Source organism: Corythoichthys intestinalis, chromosome 4, assembly GCF_030265065.1.
Source record: "Corythoichthys intestinalis isolate RoL2023-P3 chromosome 4, ASM3026506v1, whole genome shotgun sequence".
NCBI classification, from domain to species: domain Eukaryota; kingdom Metazoa; phylum Chordata; class Actinopteri; order Syngnathiformes; family Syngnathidae; genus Corythoichthys; species Corythoichthys intestinalis.
Genome location: NC_080398.1, coordinates 57,401,930 through 57,421,034, shown reverse-complemented (window position 1 = coordinate 57,421,034; position 19,105 = coordinate 57,401,930). Strand labels below are relative to the sequence as shown.

The 19,105-nt window shown below is 38.6% G+C and overlaps 1 protein-coding gene across 8 annotated transcripts in view; it reads right to left on the bottom strand.

The window, feature by feature from the left end:
* cep192 (centrosomal protein 192) overlaps positions 1-19,105 on the bottom strand; it is a 95,862-nt gene that overhangs the window by 43,692 nt on the left and 33,065 nt on the right. For 5 of the 8 annotated variants that reach the window (XM_057833789.1, XM_057833782.1, XM_057833788.1 and 2 more), the window contains 18 exons: positions 18,589-18,653; positions 18,089-18,310; positions 16,109-16,250; positions 15,877-15,965; positions 15,474-15,728; positions 12,251-13,085; positions 12,037-12,145; positions 10,024-10,171; positions 8,866-9,532; positions 6,351-6,542; positions 6,112-6,260; positions 5,794-6,030; positions 5,524-5,649; positions 5,182-5,322; positions 3,947-4,010; positions 2,572-2,711; positions 1,022-1,114; positions 316-434 (listed from right to left, as the gene is read on the bottom strand). In XM_057833789.1, coding sequence (XP_057689772.1) covers positions 316-434; positions 1,022-1,114; positions 2,572-2,711; positions 3,947-4,010; positions 5,182-5,322; positions 5,524-5,649; positions 5,794-6,030; positions 6,112-6,260; positions 6,351-6,542; positions 8,866-9,532; positions 10,024-10,171; positions 12,037-12,145; positions 12,251-13,085; positions 15,474-15,728; positions 15,877-15,965; positions 16,109-16,250; positions 18,089-18,310; positions 18,589-18,653 — 3,793 coding nt within the window. The remainder of the gene's footprint in view (positions 1-315; positions 435-1,021; positions 1,115-2,571; positions 2,712-3,946; positions 4,011-5,181; positions 5,323-5,523; positions 5,650-5,793; positions 6,031-6,111; positions 6,261-6,350; positions 6,543-8,865; positions 9,533-10,023; positions 10,172-12,036; positions 12,146-12,250; positions 13,086-15,473; positions 15,729-15,876; positions 15,966-16,108; positions 16,251-18,088; positions 18,311-18,588; positions 18,654-19,105) is intronic. The other 3 variants (XM_057833786.1, XM_057833787.1, XM_057833785.1) reach the window with 2 other exon arrangements.

Genomic DNA, 19,105 nt, shown 5'->3' with positions numbered 1-19,105 from the left:
TTAGATGACAAACTACAGTCAACCGCTGGTTTGTTGGTTCTGAATCATCAAGTGGCCTTTCTGTGATAATGCTGAGACAGTTGCCAGCCCCTCAGTGTAGTGTGCAGTTACCACATATGGCCTTTCCATTAAAAATATGACTATTATAAAGTTCCTATCAATTTGGTAGTTGGCAGCCCCTCAGTGTAGTGTGCAGTTACCACATATGGCCTTTCCATTAAAAATATGACTATTATAAAGTTCCTATCAATTTGGGGATAAACAAAGTATATCATTATATCACCTAAGATTAGTGTGCATACTGTATCTGTATACCTCTCTTTATATTTCTTGGGACCCCATGCGTTAAATGAGACCACAACACCTTGCTCCTCTCCTACTGCGAGGAACAGTTCATCAGGTTTCACTGAGAAACAGTCCTCAACTTCATTGCACTATTAAAAAAAAGCGGAAGACAGAAGGAAAAAGGGCACATACAGAACCAAAACACAAAAGTTAAGACTTGGAAAGGGCAGTGGCAAAAAGACAAAAAAATAAATAATCATCGTAAAAACAGTAATAAGTGCTGGAAATGGAGTAAACACCAACACAACAATGAGTAGTTTTAAAACTGTACAGGATTATTCAAAAAGAATGAACTTTTTTTCTGGCTTGTTTTTCATCATTTTCTGTTCTTACTTGACTGGTTTTATCCTGAAGGTCATCAGAGGTTTCCGGAGACTTCCCACGTAAGCCACAAAGAAACTTTATACAATATTAATTTTACACTTCCCATATCATCGTAAATACTGTCATCGCAAAAGTCCTTGAAATATGATAATTATGAGGCCATGTCATGAAATCAGTTTCATTCTTTTAGAATAGCCCTTCATTACACATAAACCAGCACAAAATGTCAAACTTATCTAAAGTTCTACTTTAATTAATTTTGTGTGGACCCCAGGAAGAGTAGCGGATGTGTTCATCAGCTAATGGGGATCCTAATAAAATACAAATACAAATTAAAGGCGTAAATAATTACCTTGAGTTTCAGCCAAACACCAATGTTCCCAGCATTCTTTAATGGAAGTGTCTTTTGAGAAGATTTACCCAGTGGGGCACGTAGGCTGACATTCTGTAACAAAATATACACAAACAGATATGAGTACCTTTTTGAGAAAAATGGAGCCAAATTGTAAGAGTAGTTTTACTAAACCACACTTTTTACTTTTACTTGAGTAAATTTGTGAAGAAACGCTTCTCTTACTCCGCTACATTAGTCGTTAAATAAAACAAAACAAAATAGATTTTACGTTTTTTGTTTTTTTTGCCAGACGCCAACAGTGGCTCAACCAGTTTCACCAATGAGACGTTGCGACATTAATCACATGACCTCATTATACCAAAGTGACTCTAGCTTGCCATTCTATGATGACATTGTATCGTTAAAGCACCGTAAAAAATTAATTAAGTAATTGACATACAGCGCTGGCGTCAAAATGACTCAAAAGCATGGATTTTAATCTCTCTTAGTTTTAATTTGGCGCCGATTGACCAAGGGAAACCTGAAATACGATACTTTTAGTTTCATGATGGGAAATGTTTTCTGCACTTGAGGGCACTCATGCTCTTTGGACGAACAATGCTCATTTCTGTAGTTTTTCTCTAACCGGAATTTAATGTTTTGGTTTTTTTTTCCTTTGGCCTGCCTAATGTTGTTATGTAATATGTTAGAGTCCATAATAATAACAACAACAGTTCATATAGATAATTTTGTGCGGTGAAAAAAAATAAATCAATAAGAAGAATCTTCTTAAGCAGTTATGTTAATGTTACTCATTGCATAAGTACTGTATATCTTTCACCAAATAGTATTTTACTCGTACTTTAGTACATTTTTTTGGATGACTACATTTACTTAAGTAATATTATTTTGAAGTAACGCTACTCTTCAAAATTTTGGGCTACTCTACCTACCTCTGATCTGAAATGACAACAACTGGCATTTCCATTTTCTGGAAAATCCAACTTATAATGATTTGCTACGATTGTCACTGTTGAATTTCCTATTCAAAACGAAGAGAAGGTGGAGAGAGACCGGGTATCACCGATAGCAAGTTAGAGTAGATAAAGAGGATTTTTTTTCTTTGTGAATTTACAGACGTGTTTGTTTGTTTGTTTTTTTTGTGTGTTTTAATAGCTTCAGACTGCCTCAAAGAAAACTAGTGGGACTTGGTGTCAAGTGACATGAACACTGAATAAGGTATAGCTTTGTGTGGCAGTGACAAATGCGACGTGGATGTGCCAAATATCCAAACACACTATATATGCCTGAACCGTAGAAAGTGGGGAGCGAGTGTAGGTTGCCTAACATTATGGGTAACATCCTCAAGGACTTGTCCACTTTTTTGTTGTTGTTGTTGAGAGTCAACGAATTTAGCCCTCTGCTTCAAGTGGTAGGAATAATTCTATAGCACATGAATATTCCTAATGGATTAATCCTGTAATATTGAGTGAAACATGAATAACATGTTTTTGTAAAACAAAGGTCTTCAGACATCAGGAAACGAAAATCCACATAAAATACAGTACCTGCACATCTTTCGGTGCGTGCACCCTCGCAGTTCCGGACCTAGCTCTGATCGGAACACTTTTGATCACATGACTCGCACCAGGTGAGTCAACTTCTACGTCCACACGTGCATTGTATTCTTCAGCCTGACCCAAGTCCCCTACAAACAAATGCAAAGGTTTTGTATTTCTGGCACAGTATCATTTTTAACAGAACCTTATATTCCAGAAAACCATGGCAAAATTGAAAGGGTATATTTTAATAAAAATTAAGTATTTAATGTATTGTGGGTTACAAAACTAGGCATGAGCCAACATGGCAAACTTGAGCTGAAATATTGCGGTATCACGGTATAAAAAAATTAAAGCTCTAAAATGTATTATTTCAAAATATTGGAGTTAAAACTTTATTGACTTAAAGAAATCATGTTTGATATACTGGATTAAGTTATGCTATGGAGAAAAGTCTGGGCTTCACTGCTGAAGCTGCTGTGCCCACCACCTAACCTCGGAAAAAGTCTGGATGAAAGAAATACAGGGGTACCTCTACATACGAAGTTCCACAGCCCGAAAACCTACACTAAATCCTTAATAAATACTGCTGGTACAATTGCAAATAACAATTACACATAGCAAAACAAATTATTAATGAAACATGAATAATAAAATAATAAGAATAATTCCTGTAATGATGTAAAGAATCGGGTTCTAATGTGCCAGACGTATTTTGTGTGCTGTACCTGAACGCACCCCGTCGCTGACGTGAGAAAGGGGGCGGTGCAGTTGAGTTTACCGTCACTTTTAATGTTTGTGGAAACCACCGTCAACTGCGGCGGACAGTAGGTGTGTTGTGTTCACCTCAACCAATAAAGACTGGCCAATGGAAGTCGGAGGAGGACCGTGGAGATAGTAGACATTCTACGGCTGCATTGTTGAGCCAGTTCACGGATGCGCATACCACGCTCATATTTTTCTATCATTTGCATCTTCATTTCAACGGTAAGTGTCGCCTTTTTCCTTGTTTCACCACCTGTACCAACCTTTTTGAAACCTGTGATTTCTCTCACAAGAAACGCCACGCGTCCATCTGCGGCGCTGTCATGTCATCGTATTTCGAGAATGTCGTCGGATGTAGAAACAAATGGCGAGTCAAATTTTACGCTGGATGTCGCAAAGATCGTATGTCGAAGTAACCGTATGTCGAGGTATCACTGTATTAAGAAATAATAATTCTCCATCTTTGAGATACAAATGCTACAGAAATGTTAATCCCCTTGGAAACTTTTTCAAATTGTGAAAATATATATATTTTTTTTTGAAATAACACATGAAAAAAGGACAATACATAGTCTTGTACAGTCTAAGAATGCAACTTAAACAATGAACAAAGTCATACCTGAAGAAGTTGTGTACTTTTGCAAGGCCTTAAAGTGAACCCAAACCATAAAACACTCTGGATTCTAGAAAAAAAAAAAAAAAAGAATAAAATCACACAAGCTTGTGAGTGGGTAAGGTCTCTTTACAACACAAGATTATTATTATTTATTTATTTTTTTTACAATCCTGGTTGAAAGTAGTGATGAACTAAATGAACAAAGACTTTGAAAAGTGTGTCAAGTAATTTGTGCAACCACAAAGCGAAGACTCGCTTGATGACATCAGCAATGACGTTTGAACCGTCCTGTAACACGGCACCACGTGATCAATTCAAGAAGCGTTTCGCTGGTTTGGGGTCAGACCGCATGTCATTTGAATTAGAGAAGGCACGGGAAAACGCGATGGACTCCCCTGCACATCTTGTGTTGTTTGGTTGGTTGGCATGGTGGGTTAGCATGTTGATATTGTTTGAAACTGTCAAACACTATTAAAAACACCACGTGAACCACTACATCTTGACATCCCTTCACCTGATCTTCAGATTTTTTTGAGCCAGTGCTGACAGTGCAACATTGATGGGAAAGGGGTTCTATAGACATTTACTGTTTTAATTCTCATATTATAATTATTAACACAAGCATTTTCCTATTTCTAATTCTGCATTTAACCCCTCCTAGCCTAGTGTATCAAATTTGATACTCAGAATTTCATTATTTTGACACTAATTTAGAATTTTGAAATTTAAAAAAAGAAAAAAAATGATGGATGCAAGTCAACACCTGCATCTGCAGGTTCCATGAGAAAAAAAATCTGGATTTAGCTAGGGTTATAGATATTAGAGCGCCTATTACACATATTTTGATTTTTCTTTCTCTACAAATTTGAAAAAAATACAATTAGGACCTTATTTTTTAAGTTTTAGGATTCTCTGACAATTGCTTCATGTTGCAGGCATTCAGGGGTAAAATGCCGGTCGCTACTCCCTTGGCTGTCTAATGTATTTGTCTACAACATGGTGCTGTAGTGGAAATTAAACTATTCTACATTTTGACCTCTACATGGGGTTATAGAGTAAATTAACCATTATGAACTGTAGAAATACAGGTAAGTACTGGCACAGTTGGCTAAAAGTGAATTCTTCGTTTGGGTTACAGTGAACATTAGTTAAAAGTATTGGTTCATAACCCTTAATTTGCAGATTTTTTTAAAATTCAGAAATGCTGAAAAATGTTGAAAAAACATAACAAAACTAACCTCTCCGAAGCTGGCATGCATCACATGATTCACCAGAGAAGGAGCCGACAGTGGGGTCACGTGACCTGTTGGTTGTGTTGCCTCTGATGTTTCAGAAATGTGCTGTTTGGACAACGTAAAGCAGCGCCATGATGTAGCCTTCTGAAAGAATTCAAGAAAATGAGGTTACCCTTTAGTTTTTAAATAAGATTTGAATATAATAAAGCAAGAATTAGTTTGACTATATTAAGTTGAACTGAGCTTCGGACCCTGCACACTGATAAACAAAGAGAGCAGCTGTCACTGGAGTCGATGCATGTCCATGTGCAAAGTAGGTAACGAATATGTATTGTGTTGACTTACAGCGCTGATGACAAGCCTTATTGGAACTGTGGCTTGGGTCATATTGATAACTTTCAGAAGAAGGGATTTGGAACTGCCTTCCGGTAGATCTCCAAAATCCAAACATCCAGATTTGCCTGCTTCAACCTAAGAAGCAAAATGAATATATTAATTAGATTATTATGTGAAGGAGAACAGTAAATGTTGCTCTTGCATTTAGGTCTGTACTGATGCCCTTTTTACATTATGAAAATGTTCAAGGTGAAAAACAGACTTCTATAATTGGCTTACCTCGACTGAAGGACTCTCTGCAATGGCAACTAGCACCACCCTTCTGGCAAAAATACTTGCCCTGTTCGCTAATTCAGTGTTGGCAGATGCAGGCCAAGAGCAAACACTGAGGGCACACTGGTAAACACCAGCCTTTGGCGGGATAAACAAAACTTTCTGTTCTTCAGTACTTTTAGGACCAATGATCGTCTTGTTCTTAATGATCAGCCATTGATAAGGTAAAGTATCCACCTGCAGCTTTTAGGGTAGAAGACAAAATACTTGAATAACAGTGATATGCTATGTATGTCCTTTGACTTATCACCACTAAAAAAATACCTTTTCACCATCAATTGACAGACTCGCAACGGTTATTGACACTTGTTGCCATCTTTCAGAAGGGTTAAAGATGCTTAGTGAGGTCTGTGAAGCAATTCCCACACAGCAAGCATGAGGAAACTGCAGCTCCTCAGGCACCACCACTTGAACTGAAGATTAAGCCAAAACAGACATTGATACAGAACCAATACTTTCTTCTCTTGTACTCCATATGTAAGCAAATTAAAATTAACCTTTACCTCGTAATTCATCAAGACCACTTGCTACCATTGGCTCTCCACCATATTGACTGTAGAATTTTCCCAGTAGGCCAACGTCTTGATGGCTATGAGTGGATCTGGTAAGGTGATGGGACCCAGTAGCACTACCTATCCCTAAAGATTGTGCTATAGGGTGGATTTGCCTCACTGGTAGCTGACCGTTGGTCATGTCTTAAAAAAACAAAATTGAAACAAAATTTTTAGAAAAAAGAAAAAAAAAAAGACCATCTTAAACAAGCCTATGACAACTGCAGTTAAAACATCAATTTAATGGAGTGTGGATTCACGCTTTAACGGATGGCATCTGCCAGAATAAGTCCTAAAGGCCTGTACACGCAAACAGCAGCCATGTGTGAAAGGGTCCTGTGGCAATACACAATGAATAGCTATCCGTGCGTGAAACGTCACACTGCGTCCATGCATGTAACGTGACCTTAAAAGGTTTCACTTCATGCTCATTAGATGGCCAACTATTTACAAACCGGATTCTAAAATAGTTGGCCCGCTATGCAAATTGTAAACAAAAAGTAAAATGATGGGGAAGTGCCATATTTCAATATTTTATTCAAAATAGATCATAGGTGACAGACCAAAGTTTTAAAATGAGAAACTATCATTTTAGTGGAAAAATATGTTGATTTTAAATTTCATGGTTTCAACAAATCTAAAAACTAGAAGAAAAAAAAATGTTGAGTTAGGTGTCAATAAGAGGCTGGAAAAAATTAGTCTTTCAGCTATTTGTAATGTGTAAATACCTCTAATTAGGTCCATTGGCAATATGATTAAGACATCATCCAATGATTCAGAGAATCTGGAACAATCTCTGTGATAGTGTTGTTCTCGTCAACTAACACTTTTTCATGATGGTAATGAGACAATAACGAGCTAAAAATGTGTTTTGGCAGACTGAAACATAACGATACAAATGCCAGTTTTCATTTGACGAGACGAGAACGAGACGAAAATGCGCAATAGTTTCCATCACATGTTCACAATGTGTGACATTTTATGTGTCATAAGTGTGCATCGTAGCAGTGTCTGGTTGTGTCACTAATGATGTCGCCAGTCACTCCAGCTTGCACGTACGGTAAGATTTGTTTTCATATCTTGGCCAGAAAGAATATACAATGTTGCTTTGGGATTCAAAGGTCTGTCCTGAGTGATCATCACACACTAAATGTAACTCATAGCAATAGCATAGCATTCGCGTGTCCTCTTAAACTCTTGGCCTTTTTATTTTTTTAAAAACACAGTTCGTGGCATCCAGGTGGGTATCATTCATTAAAAATCATATGTTGACCTGTGAGTGTGTATTATGCTTTTTTTTTTTTTTTTATTTTACAGACGAAAACATTTCTAGTACTCTTCTAAAACAGTGGTTCTTAGCATGGGTTCAGTGAGTAAGTCTAAGGGGTTCGACAAAGGACCCTCAGGGCCCTATTGTCGTACACTGACTAAATCTAAGCAAAGTGGCATGTTAGATTTTTTTTTTGTTGACTGGGTTGTCCCCAATTTATGTGCTTTATTCAGTTTCTTTTAACTGTTTGTCCTCTATCTGATGGGAGGAGAAACTGTTTTGCTAAGTGGAATGTTGACTCATACTTGGTATGAAGAACTAAAACAGACTGATGGGCATCGTGGACTCAAATCTGGACCTGTTTAAAAACATGCTGTCAAAATGAGGGAATCCACTTAGATATTAGGTGAGATATATTGGTTTTGAATTTGATTTTTTTTTTTTCTTGTTGTAATTATCTAATTCCGAAGGGTTCCGTGAATTCATATGTGGAACTCCTGGGGTTCGGTACCTTTAGCAAGGTTAAGAACCATTGTCCTAAAACTAAATGAAATGAGTCGAGTTGTCGTCAACAAAAACTAGACGAAGACAAGCACATTTTGAGATGACTAAAATATGACTAAGACTAATAAGTATTGTCGTCCAAAAGACAGACGAAAATTAAAAGGGTTGCCAAAAACAACACTGCTCTGTGCGTAAGGGTGAAGGAAAAAAAAAAATAAAAAATAAAAAAAATAAATAAAAAAATACTGGATGCTGGATGATCTTTGTTCACTTCCACATCGTTGCATTTAGTTTTATTCACGATTTGTATAGTGTCCCACCTTGTGTGGTACAACAAAACAACATCAGACACCTCACAGGTCTGTTTTGAGTGTGAAGACCCCCATGCGAACCTCCTACAAACAGACATCACGTGTACATTCACTGAAAAACTTCCATCATAGATTTAAAAATATTAGTTTTGCTTTGATTTGAATTTGAAAATTTCCATTCTCTCATCTCTTTTCCAGACCCAGTCTAATGACAATGCATGTGACCACTGATTTAATGCACAGCTGTAGTTTTTATACTCGACAAATTGCAGTCATATTCCATGGAATCAAAGTTTAACTCTACAGTGGAAGAGGAAATCATTAGATATGAAGTTAGTTTTGAACTAAAAAAAAAAATAAATAAATAAAAAAAAAAACATACCTGAAGAAGATGCACTCTGGAGACCAGTTGCTGTTGCTCCGACGTGATAGACCGCCGAATTTAATGGAGCATCAGGTCCCAAATACTGCCGAGTTAGTTGGGAATTAACAAGGGAGCCTGCCAAGAGGGATTTCATATCTGGTTGGTGGGGGAAGTCAATCAAGCCAGGATATGGAGGCTTGATTTTAATTGGCCCATAAGGTAGTCCATCTGATGAGTAGGATTGTGGTATGCCAAGCCCACCAGAAAATAATGATGGAAACATGCTTGCAGCTGCCCACTGTTCAGACGTCTGAGATGCTGCTGTGGTTGAATTTTGTGGAATGTGTGAATTACTGCTATAGCCCGAGTCCACCTTCGAGAGCTGCTTCACATTGGACTCTGTTAGGTTCTTATGGTCCCTACAGCTTGCCAAAAGACCAACATTTTTTTCACTCGGACAGCATTCACTCTGGCTTCGGGCACAGCTCAGGTTAGTGCGACAAGACGAGGTCTCTGAAGTTTTGTGTTGTGCTGGTAGCTGCTCCAGACTTTGAGAGTGCTTCGGCTGAACTTCAAGGCTTTTGGATTGACTACAAATATTCTCATTAGACTGTGGGTCTTGCTCCACAGGTGGAGTTGGACTAAATCTGATGATTGTGGTGCTGAGCGCCATGGAACAATCGGTCTGAGGGTGAAAAAATATCAGGATGAAAAATGTTAGATTGTAAATTATGTTAGCTTTACTAATCTATACTACATTACAAGACAACTTACATAAACTGTATGAATTACATTTTTTCTTGTTCAGTACGTTTGCTTGCTTCACTGGTAGGTATGAGGTTGAGCATAAATTGATTTAACAGCTTTAATAATTTATATATTTGCTCATTCATAAGATAGATTTATGGCTTAGCCCTTTAAGCGCCAAAGTCCCAAAATTCCGACAAGAACATTGCTGACTTTAACAAGCCAGATGTAGCTCTGACAAAAGTCAGCAATGTTCTTGTCGAAATTTTGCAACTTTGGTGCTTGAAGGGTTGAAACATAGTTGAGGTAATCTTCAGTTACATGAAATTCAAATTAATTTATTCTATAACAAATAATTGTCATTCAAAATACAATATTATAACACAATTTATATATGATAAAAAATAAAAATAAAAACTACTATCGCACCTTCTCCCTTGCAGGTGTTGGAACAACGGTGGCATCATTCACTGAGACGTAGGTGAGTCTGCTTAGACTGGGGCTGGAGTAGCTAGACTGGGGGGAAAGGTCAGGATTTGGGCGTTTACCTGCCAGAATACCTCTGGTTGCTGAAGGACTGTAAAAGAAAATATAGATCATCGCAAAACAATTATCATCGATAGAGCTTTATATATGGGGAATAACCTATAAGAATCCAGATAGCCACGGCATTTGAGAATAATAATTTTCTCCAACACAGGAAAAGTTACATAAATCCTTACATGAGTCATATGACTGTGTCAAAACATTCATGAAACATTAAACCAGGGGTGTCAAACAGATTCCACAAAGGGCCGCAGTGGGTCCTGGTCTTTGTTCCAACAGCTCCAGCACAGACAGTTCAACCAAAGAGGTTTCTGTTAAAACATGCAGTACCTGACTGCAATCAATTGATTAAACTTGTAAAACACCAGATTGGCGGAAGGCTGTCTTCATTATGGGTTTGAACCAGTGTTGTTTTCGTCAACAACGACGATAACGAAAATATTTCATCAAGGAACATTTTTTTCATGACGATGAGCTAAAAACGTGACTAGGGAGACTAGAACTAAGTCTATGCTAGAACATAATGACATAAATGCCAGTTTCCTTCTGACAACAACAACACAAAAATGCGACATTGTTTCTTTCATATGTTCACAATGCGTGACAATTTCATAATCTACGTGGAGTATGTCAGCTAGCATCGTAGCAGTGGGTCGTGTCACTCATGTGAGATGTGCTGCACCTCTCCCTCACTCTCTTCACCGGAGTTTAGGATGTGTCTAAAGCTTGGCTGCGCTTAATCTTGCTTGTTTGGAAACACTAAGATTTGTTTTCTCATCTTGGCAAAAGAATATGCAATGCTGCTTTAGCCTTTTAAGGTTTGTGCCGAGTTATCAGGCGCTAAATGTAACTCCTAGCGTTGGCGTAGCAGTCACATGAGCACTAGCTTCAGAATGGCCAACATCCTCTTAAAACGCTGGCCAGTCTAAAGCAGAGCCATTTGGCTTTTATGGTCGCTAAGTCTAGAAGAGAGCCAGTTGGTGAAATGACATTTAGCCATTAGCCCACTTCAGCTGTTTTGTTTGGTAAATGAGCAATTACTGGAAAATACTGATTGCTTGCAACTTCTGGCTAGACTAGCAAGAACAGCAAAAAACAAAATCTCAAACCTCCCAGTGTTTACAATCGGACGACATTGTTGTACATACATGCCGTGTCTTCCAAGTGGGTTTAGTTGAAAACAGATGTACTGCTTTTCCTTGTTGGTGTTGTCCTTGTAAACGCTATAATATGTGATGACTGTCCCCACATCCCCTCCCGTCATCTCCGCTCTTCTAATGGAAACATCCTCGCACTGCCCCAACAAAGAACGCACCAAACTTGGGGCGACAGAGCCTTCTCCGTTGGTGCCCCCTCCCTTGGGAACTCACTCTCTAAATCCATCCGTACCTGTTCAGACCTTCCTTTCATTCAAAAAATTGTTAAAAACTCACCTTTTTAAACTAGCTTCTAACTTATAATTATTTTCTTTATTGTTTTGTTCTGCTCACGTTACTGGCTGTTTTTATTTGTTTCAACTGTAAACAGTCTCTGAGCATTGGTATAAGCGCTCTACAAAATGAAATTATTATTATTATTGTCTGTATGTTCATACATTTGAATTGTTGGAAGCCTTCATTAACTTTTGGACTAAAACTTTTGAATTTTACAGACGAAAACATTTTCCGTAACTGTCGACTAAAAATAGGCGAAAACATTTTGAAATTACTAAAATATGACTAAGACTAAAAAGTATTTTCGTCCAAAAGACTAAGATTAAAACAAAAATTAAAAGGGCTGCCAAAAAAAACACTGATTTGGACAAAAACCCGCACCTACTGCGGCCCTTTGAAGACCAGTTCGACACCTCTGCATTAAACCGTACTTCAAACTGCCAATTTAGAATTGATAAAGTACCTATTAATTTTAGGTGGGGTGCTTTGACTGGGAGAGGAGTGAGTGAGAGGAGAGGTAGAGGGCCTGAAGGTACACTGTGTCTCCTCCACGCGGGGTTCTGTTGGCAAATCTGTTAACAAATAGTTTCACTTATTAAATTATAATACTCTTGCAGACACGATAGCTCTCACTCAAACTAGCAGAGACTATCAAATAAATACAAACTTCTACTCACCAGATTCAGAGTTGCCTGCGGTCTGAGGGCTTTGGAAGGAAGGAACATGGTTTTCCATAGAGCAATGAGACAGAGAAGCAGCTATGGGGATTCGGAGTGAAGCTTTCTTGCCTGGAGAGTTACTATGTCTAACACTCTGCTGCTGGACCATGCAAGACATCTTCTCTATTTGAGGAGATGGACATTTACTATGGTGAGGTCTTGACTGGTGTTTGTTGCAAACTGGGGAGGAAGACGAGCCTATATGACTGTTGGGATGCATCTCTGAGGCGCACCCAACATAGGATCCTTGTGGATTTAACTCCTCTAGCTTAGGTTCAGATTCTGATGATGGTCTTGCTGAGAAAATACTAGTCTTTCCAGTCTGATACACAATGCTGTCACATGCAGCAATTTTCTCTAGAGGGACGCCGTGCATTATAGATATCTTTGAGCTTGAATCTTTGAGAGAGCACGAATGAGGACAAGGAACTGCAATCTTTTTTCGGACAGTCTTATCAGAAGATAATGCAGTTTCCTTAGATATTGTGGAAGAAGTGGTCTTTAATGATGGTTCTCCACTTGTAACTGCTACTTTTTCTGGGCCCATTTCATTGTCCGTGCGTTTTGTTGAACTTTGTTCATCATTTTGTTCTGTGTGGTTGCTCCGAGACTGTTTGATGTTGTCAGCCCAGCCACTTAGGTCAAAGGTATTCTGTACTACAGATGTGTCACAGCAGCCAGACATGTAAATCTCCTTTAAGTATTTCTCAATGTTTAAGGCACTCTGGTCTTCAACGCAGGCGGTACTATGTAGACTGTCCGACCGGCCATTCTGGTCTTCATTAGGGTTGGCCTAGGAATGTGGGGGAAATTTCATCATTTGCCATTTAGTTATGAAAGTAAAAGTTTTAATTTATTTCAATCACTTTCTTTGTTTAGTTAACTAAATCATGCTATGTCTTTTTTTTTTTTTTGCTTTTTGGCAAATACTGGCTTTTAATTGGTAATATTGTTGAAGAAGCAGCTATTACCCCAAAGGAGTAAATGAATACACACGTGCGTTGTCCATTTATCTAGCGGTGATTCTGTGGACTTGAGAAAGCTGTTTATCCTAAACATTCACACCTGGCTTGAATTAACTGCGTCTCTTCATCCTGACATGGGAAATGTGCAACCAACTCATCCAGGAAAACGCCAAACAGGCTTCAGAGGTTGGCAACCCAAAATGTTGAAAGAGCCATATTGGACCCAAAAATATATATGTCTTGAGCCACAAAAATTTAAAAGCCTTATAATAAAGGCAACACATGCTGTATGTATCTTTATTAGCCTACTATCAAAATGGCTAATTTGGCTATAAATACATCATGAGCCTTCATGATTAAATGTTTATTTTCCCTGCATTGCATCCTATAGAGAATGACGCACCATGTGAATACTCAGTTGTAAGATTCTGCCTCAAGTTTAACTTCATTACTATATTAATGAATTAAAAGAATGTTTGTCTCATGTTTGTCCTCCTACACAAACCATATTAAAAGAAAAAAACTATATTTTCCTCTCGCATCTTTTTCCATTTTCAAACATTTTTGAAAAAGCTCAAGGGAGCCACTAGGGCAGAGCTAAAGAGCCGCAGGTTGCTGACCACCGGGCTAAGTAAAGCCACGCTTCACGATTTTCCTAATTCTTGATCCTACTTTTGTGCAATAGGAATAGCCACAGTCAACTCTGATTTCTTTGCTCAACACACATCTGATTTTTTCATGCGGCAAGAACAATCCAAATTGTTTTTTTTTTTTTTTTTTAACCTGGGCTATATGTATGAAATCAGATGTCTATCAGACACATCTGGAGTATGAACGTATAATCTGCATGGCTGCGTTAGATTGCTCTTTACTGAAAGAAAGTAATCAGATTAGTTACGCATTACTCACATAACGCGTTACTGACAACACTGCTTTTATATTACCATTAAATACACAAGCTTGACGCCAACTTAACGGGAGCTAGTTTTTCACTGGTGATTTGGCTAGCTCTGGAAGTGTTCAACGCAAGCTGCAACGAACGGCAGTAACTTTGTCATACCGCAAAATATGAAAACGATTGAAACCATTACTCACCAAATTCACTATGCTGGCAAATGCGTTCATCTAAAAAAAATTGGGAGTGAGACCTCTCCTCGTCCAGCGAACGTGAATTTGTGCTTAGGACAAGATCATCTGTCGCAATTAGCGATATTTGACACTCTCTGCCCCCCGCCGCATACAAACTTGTTTCTCTCTCAGCGGCTGTGATTAACCTCAATTAAGTTGCTCTCCTAGCTAAGCCTTGCCTATGATTCGTCTTTGTAAGTTTTTAGTAACTTTGTGTATTCAATTTGAAAGAAAAATGTGTGTTTTGTTTTTGGCGAACTTTTTCATGAAGCTAAACTGTTGAAGCTACTCACACGTGGAAAAATACGATTGTACAAGGTTTTAAATGTATTCATTTGGTATATTTCAGTTACCACGACTTGAGAGAGCAATAAATTGAAGAATTTACGCCTTGTGTTTGGAGTGTTTGTTTTGGGGTTTGCTGGAATAGCGTCACTGACACACGCAGCATCAAACAGGGGAAGGGTAAGCGCTGCCGCGCCAAGCCACTTCTGGCTGCATTTTTGACGCATGAAAAATAACGAATACGTACTACTGTATGACGGAAAATTCTAGTGGTTTTGTAACCACGACGTTTTCATAGCATTGTAAACCGTGAAGGTAACTGGCACATGCCTACACCCGGCCTCCCCCACCCCCCTTAAAAATTTTCTCCTCGGATCTACACGATTCACGTAGGTCATCCTTTTTTACTTCAAAATGGCGAATTTCACCAAAAGGTGAGAGATTTTCATGCCTGTAGACTGATCTGCAGCTACAGCAAGCGTCTGTTAGAAGTTATTGCTGCCAAAAAAGGGGGGGGGCACAGAATATTAAATATGATGGTTCACTTACTTAGTATTCCCTTTCTGTCATTGTTTGCATGCTATCCTCATTAAAATATGAAAACCTATAAATGTTTGAGTGCTTTTAGTTAAAGCAAACAGTTTTTTCATCTGTGTGATTTTGACAAAGATCACACACATTTGATGGTGATTTTATGCAGAAATGTGAGAAATTCTAAAAGGTCCAGATACTTTTTCACCAACTGTATAAAATGGGTTTTTAAAACTTGGAATGTATGGTCATGAAATCAAATTTACAAATACCTTAGGTCCTGCGGGTTCAGAGGGCTCTATTCCATTCTTCGCCCTACTTTTCTTGGACAGCTCCATGATCATGGCAGCCAGTTGCGATGGGTCAGTACTGATGGAAGCATCTGCCATGGCTGATGCAATTGCGCTGATACTCAGCATGAGATCACTACTGTTATTGTATGGCGAAATCAAACTCTGATTTCCAATACTTGGCATGCAGGCAGGCCCTTCATTGCTGTGAAGCAGAGCCTTAGGGGCATTATGATCCTAAAAAGCAGACAAATAGTAAAATCAACTCCTTAAGCCAGTGATATGAAATGACTCAATTTACAGTACAATGATGAATTGTAACAGCTCACTTATACATTTCAACACGGCTGCATTTGCATCGAAGTCATTCTAAAGAGTTGTTTACCTTTACCTCCTGTTCACAAGGGCCAGGCTGTGTGTTCCTTTTAGGCGAGACCCTATGAGGCAATACCTCAAAGGTTTTACTCAGGTCATCTGTAAACGTTGAAATAAATGATGATCCGATGAAAATCCTCCAATAATTTATTTCTGTTCTTTCAGGTCTCAATGGTTCTAACAGAATATTTCTTTGAGCCCCTACCATTAAGTCGAACAAGTTAACAATACTGTGGACTCACCAGGATTTAGTGTTTTATCAGTTTCATTGACTTCCATGGAGACATTGTGAGGAGAGCTCTCATTAATGGAGAAGTCAGAAGGATGAATTAGTGCAAATGGTTCCCGCTTTTCTGGAGAGGTAATAATATATCCAAAAGATGGCTGCAGGGTTGAAGAAAAATTAGATAAGTTACATCTTACTACAAGCTCAGGCAAAACAGGCATGTTTTTTATACATACAGTGCTGGCCAAGAGTTTTGGCACGCTTGCAATTCTGTCAGATCATGCTCAATTTCTCCCAGAAAATAATTGCAATTACAAATGCTTTGGTAGTAATATCTTCATTTATTTTGCTTGCAATGAAAAAACACAAAAGAGAATGGGAAAAAAAATCATTATCATTTTACACAAAAGTCCAAAAATGGGTCGGACAAAAGTATTCGAAGCCTTCGAAAAATCATGTGACGTGTCTCTAATTTGTGTAATTAACAGTACCTGGTACTTACCTGTGGCACATAACAGGTGGTGGCAATAACTAAATCACACTTGCAGCCAGTTAAAATAGATTAAAGTTGACTCAACCTCTGTCCTGTGTCCTTGTGTGTACCACATTGAGCATGAAGAAAAGAAAGAAGACCAAAGAACTGTCTGAGGACTTGAGAAGCAAAATTGTCAGGAAGCATGGGCAATCTCAAGGCTACAAGACCATCTCCAAAGACCTGAATGTTCCTGTGTCTACCGTGCGCAGTGTCATCAATAAGTGTAAAGCCCATGGCACTGTGGCTAACCTCCCTAGATGTGGACGGAAAATAATTATTGACGAGAAAGTTCAACGAAAGATAGTGCGGATGGTCAATAAGGAACCTCGACTAACATTCAAACAAGTTCAAGCTGTCCTGCAATCCGAAGGTACAACAGCATCAACCCCTACTATCGGTCGGCGTCTGAATGAAAAGGGACTCTATGGTAGAATACCCAGGAAGACCCCACTTCTGACCCAGAGACAAAGAAGCCAGGCTTGAGTTTGCCAAAACTTACCTGAGAAGGCCAAACACGTCTGGTCAGATGAGACAAAAGTAGAGCTTTTTGGGAAAAGGCATCAACATAGAGTTTGCAGGAAAATAAAAAAAGCCTTTAAAGAAAAGAAAACTGTCTCCACAGTCAAACATGGCAGAGGTTCCCTGATGTTTTGGGGTTGCTTTGCTGCCTCTGGCACTGGACTGCTTGACCATGTGCATGGCATTAAGAAGTCTCAAGAATACCAACAAATTTTGCAGCAAAATGTAGTGCCCAGTGTGAGAGAGCTCGGTCTCCCTCACAGGTCATGGGTCTTCCAGCAGGACAATGACCCAAAACACACTTCAAAAAGCACTAGAACAATGGTTTGAGAGAAAGCACTGGAGACTTCTAAAGTGGCCAGCATTGAGTCCAAACCTGAATCCCATAGAACACCTGTGGAGAGATTTGAAAATGGCAGTTTCGAGAAGGCACCCTTCAAATCTCAGACCTGGAGCAGTTGGCCAAAGTAAAATGGTCTAAAATTCCAGCAGAGCATTGTAAGAATCTCACTGATTGATACTGGAAGCAGTTGTTTGCAGTTATTTTGTCTAAAGTTTGTGCTACCCAGTATTAAGCTGAAGGTGCCAATACTTTTGTCGGCCCCATTTTTGGAGTTGAATGTAAAATGGTGATGAAAGGGGGGAAAAAAATTCTCTTTTGTGTTTTTTCCATTGCAAGCAATATAAATGAAGATATTACTACCAAATCATTTGTAATTGCAATTATTTTCTGGGAGAAATTGAACATTATCTGACAGAATTGCAGGGGTGCCAATACTTTTGGCCAGCACTGTACACAATGACAGTGTTTTGTCATTTTAACTACATGTTGCAGAAAACAGTTTAATAAAAAGGAGGAAAAAAAGCAGTTCCTGTTTAGCTTTTAATTTCACATAAATCTGCAAAGAGTAAATTAAGCATTTCATGAAAGCTTCCACTAACCCGTTTAATGCCATCGATGCTACCACTGCCGAGACAACCCAGGGCTTCAGAACGTTGCTCAAAAAACTGCCCCAATGAGAGTCGCAAGTAGCTTTGGTCCCCAGGATTAAACTCAGAGGAAACCTGAGAAGCCCTCATCAAAATGTGGCTGGTATTACCAGCTCTCCAAGAGGAGTCATTCTGAAAGACACTATTGCTGCTGGCTGGTACAATCTGCTCCTCCTGTATGAAAATCAATTTGCAGTAAATCAGAAGAAATAATGAACCGTGATCTAGTGAGGTCATAAATGCTTTGCAACATGGTGATGCAGCGCCTCAAGAAGATGAATGATTTTAACAGTCATTAAAAATCAAAATATTTCACGTGGGGTTTTCACAGAAACGAGCTGCAATTTTCTCCCACTTGTGAAGTCACACCAAAGTGTTTGGAAACATGTAACAATGCAAGGTCCTGCTTAGCTAGGACTACAAGAAAAGCATCAAACTTCTGTTGCTGATACCTGCATAAATTGGTGCTCCTTTTCAAATTCCACCTGATCTTTCATGATCTTTTCTAAGGCATCACCTGCAAAAAAAATATATATATATATATAGAAAATATATTGTACAAGACATCCTGATCACATCACAATGCGTTTAGTGAATACAACAGATACACAATACAGTAGTGATGTACGATATGACAATATATATTGTCATAACGATACAAAATGGCATATCATCATGAAGATAGATCCAGTATATCGAGAGATGTTGGGCAGTAAGTAAATGTACAACCATGCAATCCTTTTGCATGTATTGGTCATGGTTTAACACATCAGCTATGCTTAACGTGACGTCTAAATGTCTCAAAACAGGCATACTTGGTGGAGGAGAAATGTTTTATCAATATAAAACTGTGGTGGATCTGTGCTGTGTAAGACCTGAGTACATCAGTCTGTGAATATCTTTATCATTATTACAACCACCACTGATAAAATTGGTCTTACATTGTGTATGCAAATACATATGGTTACG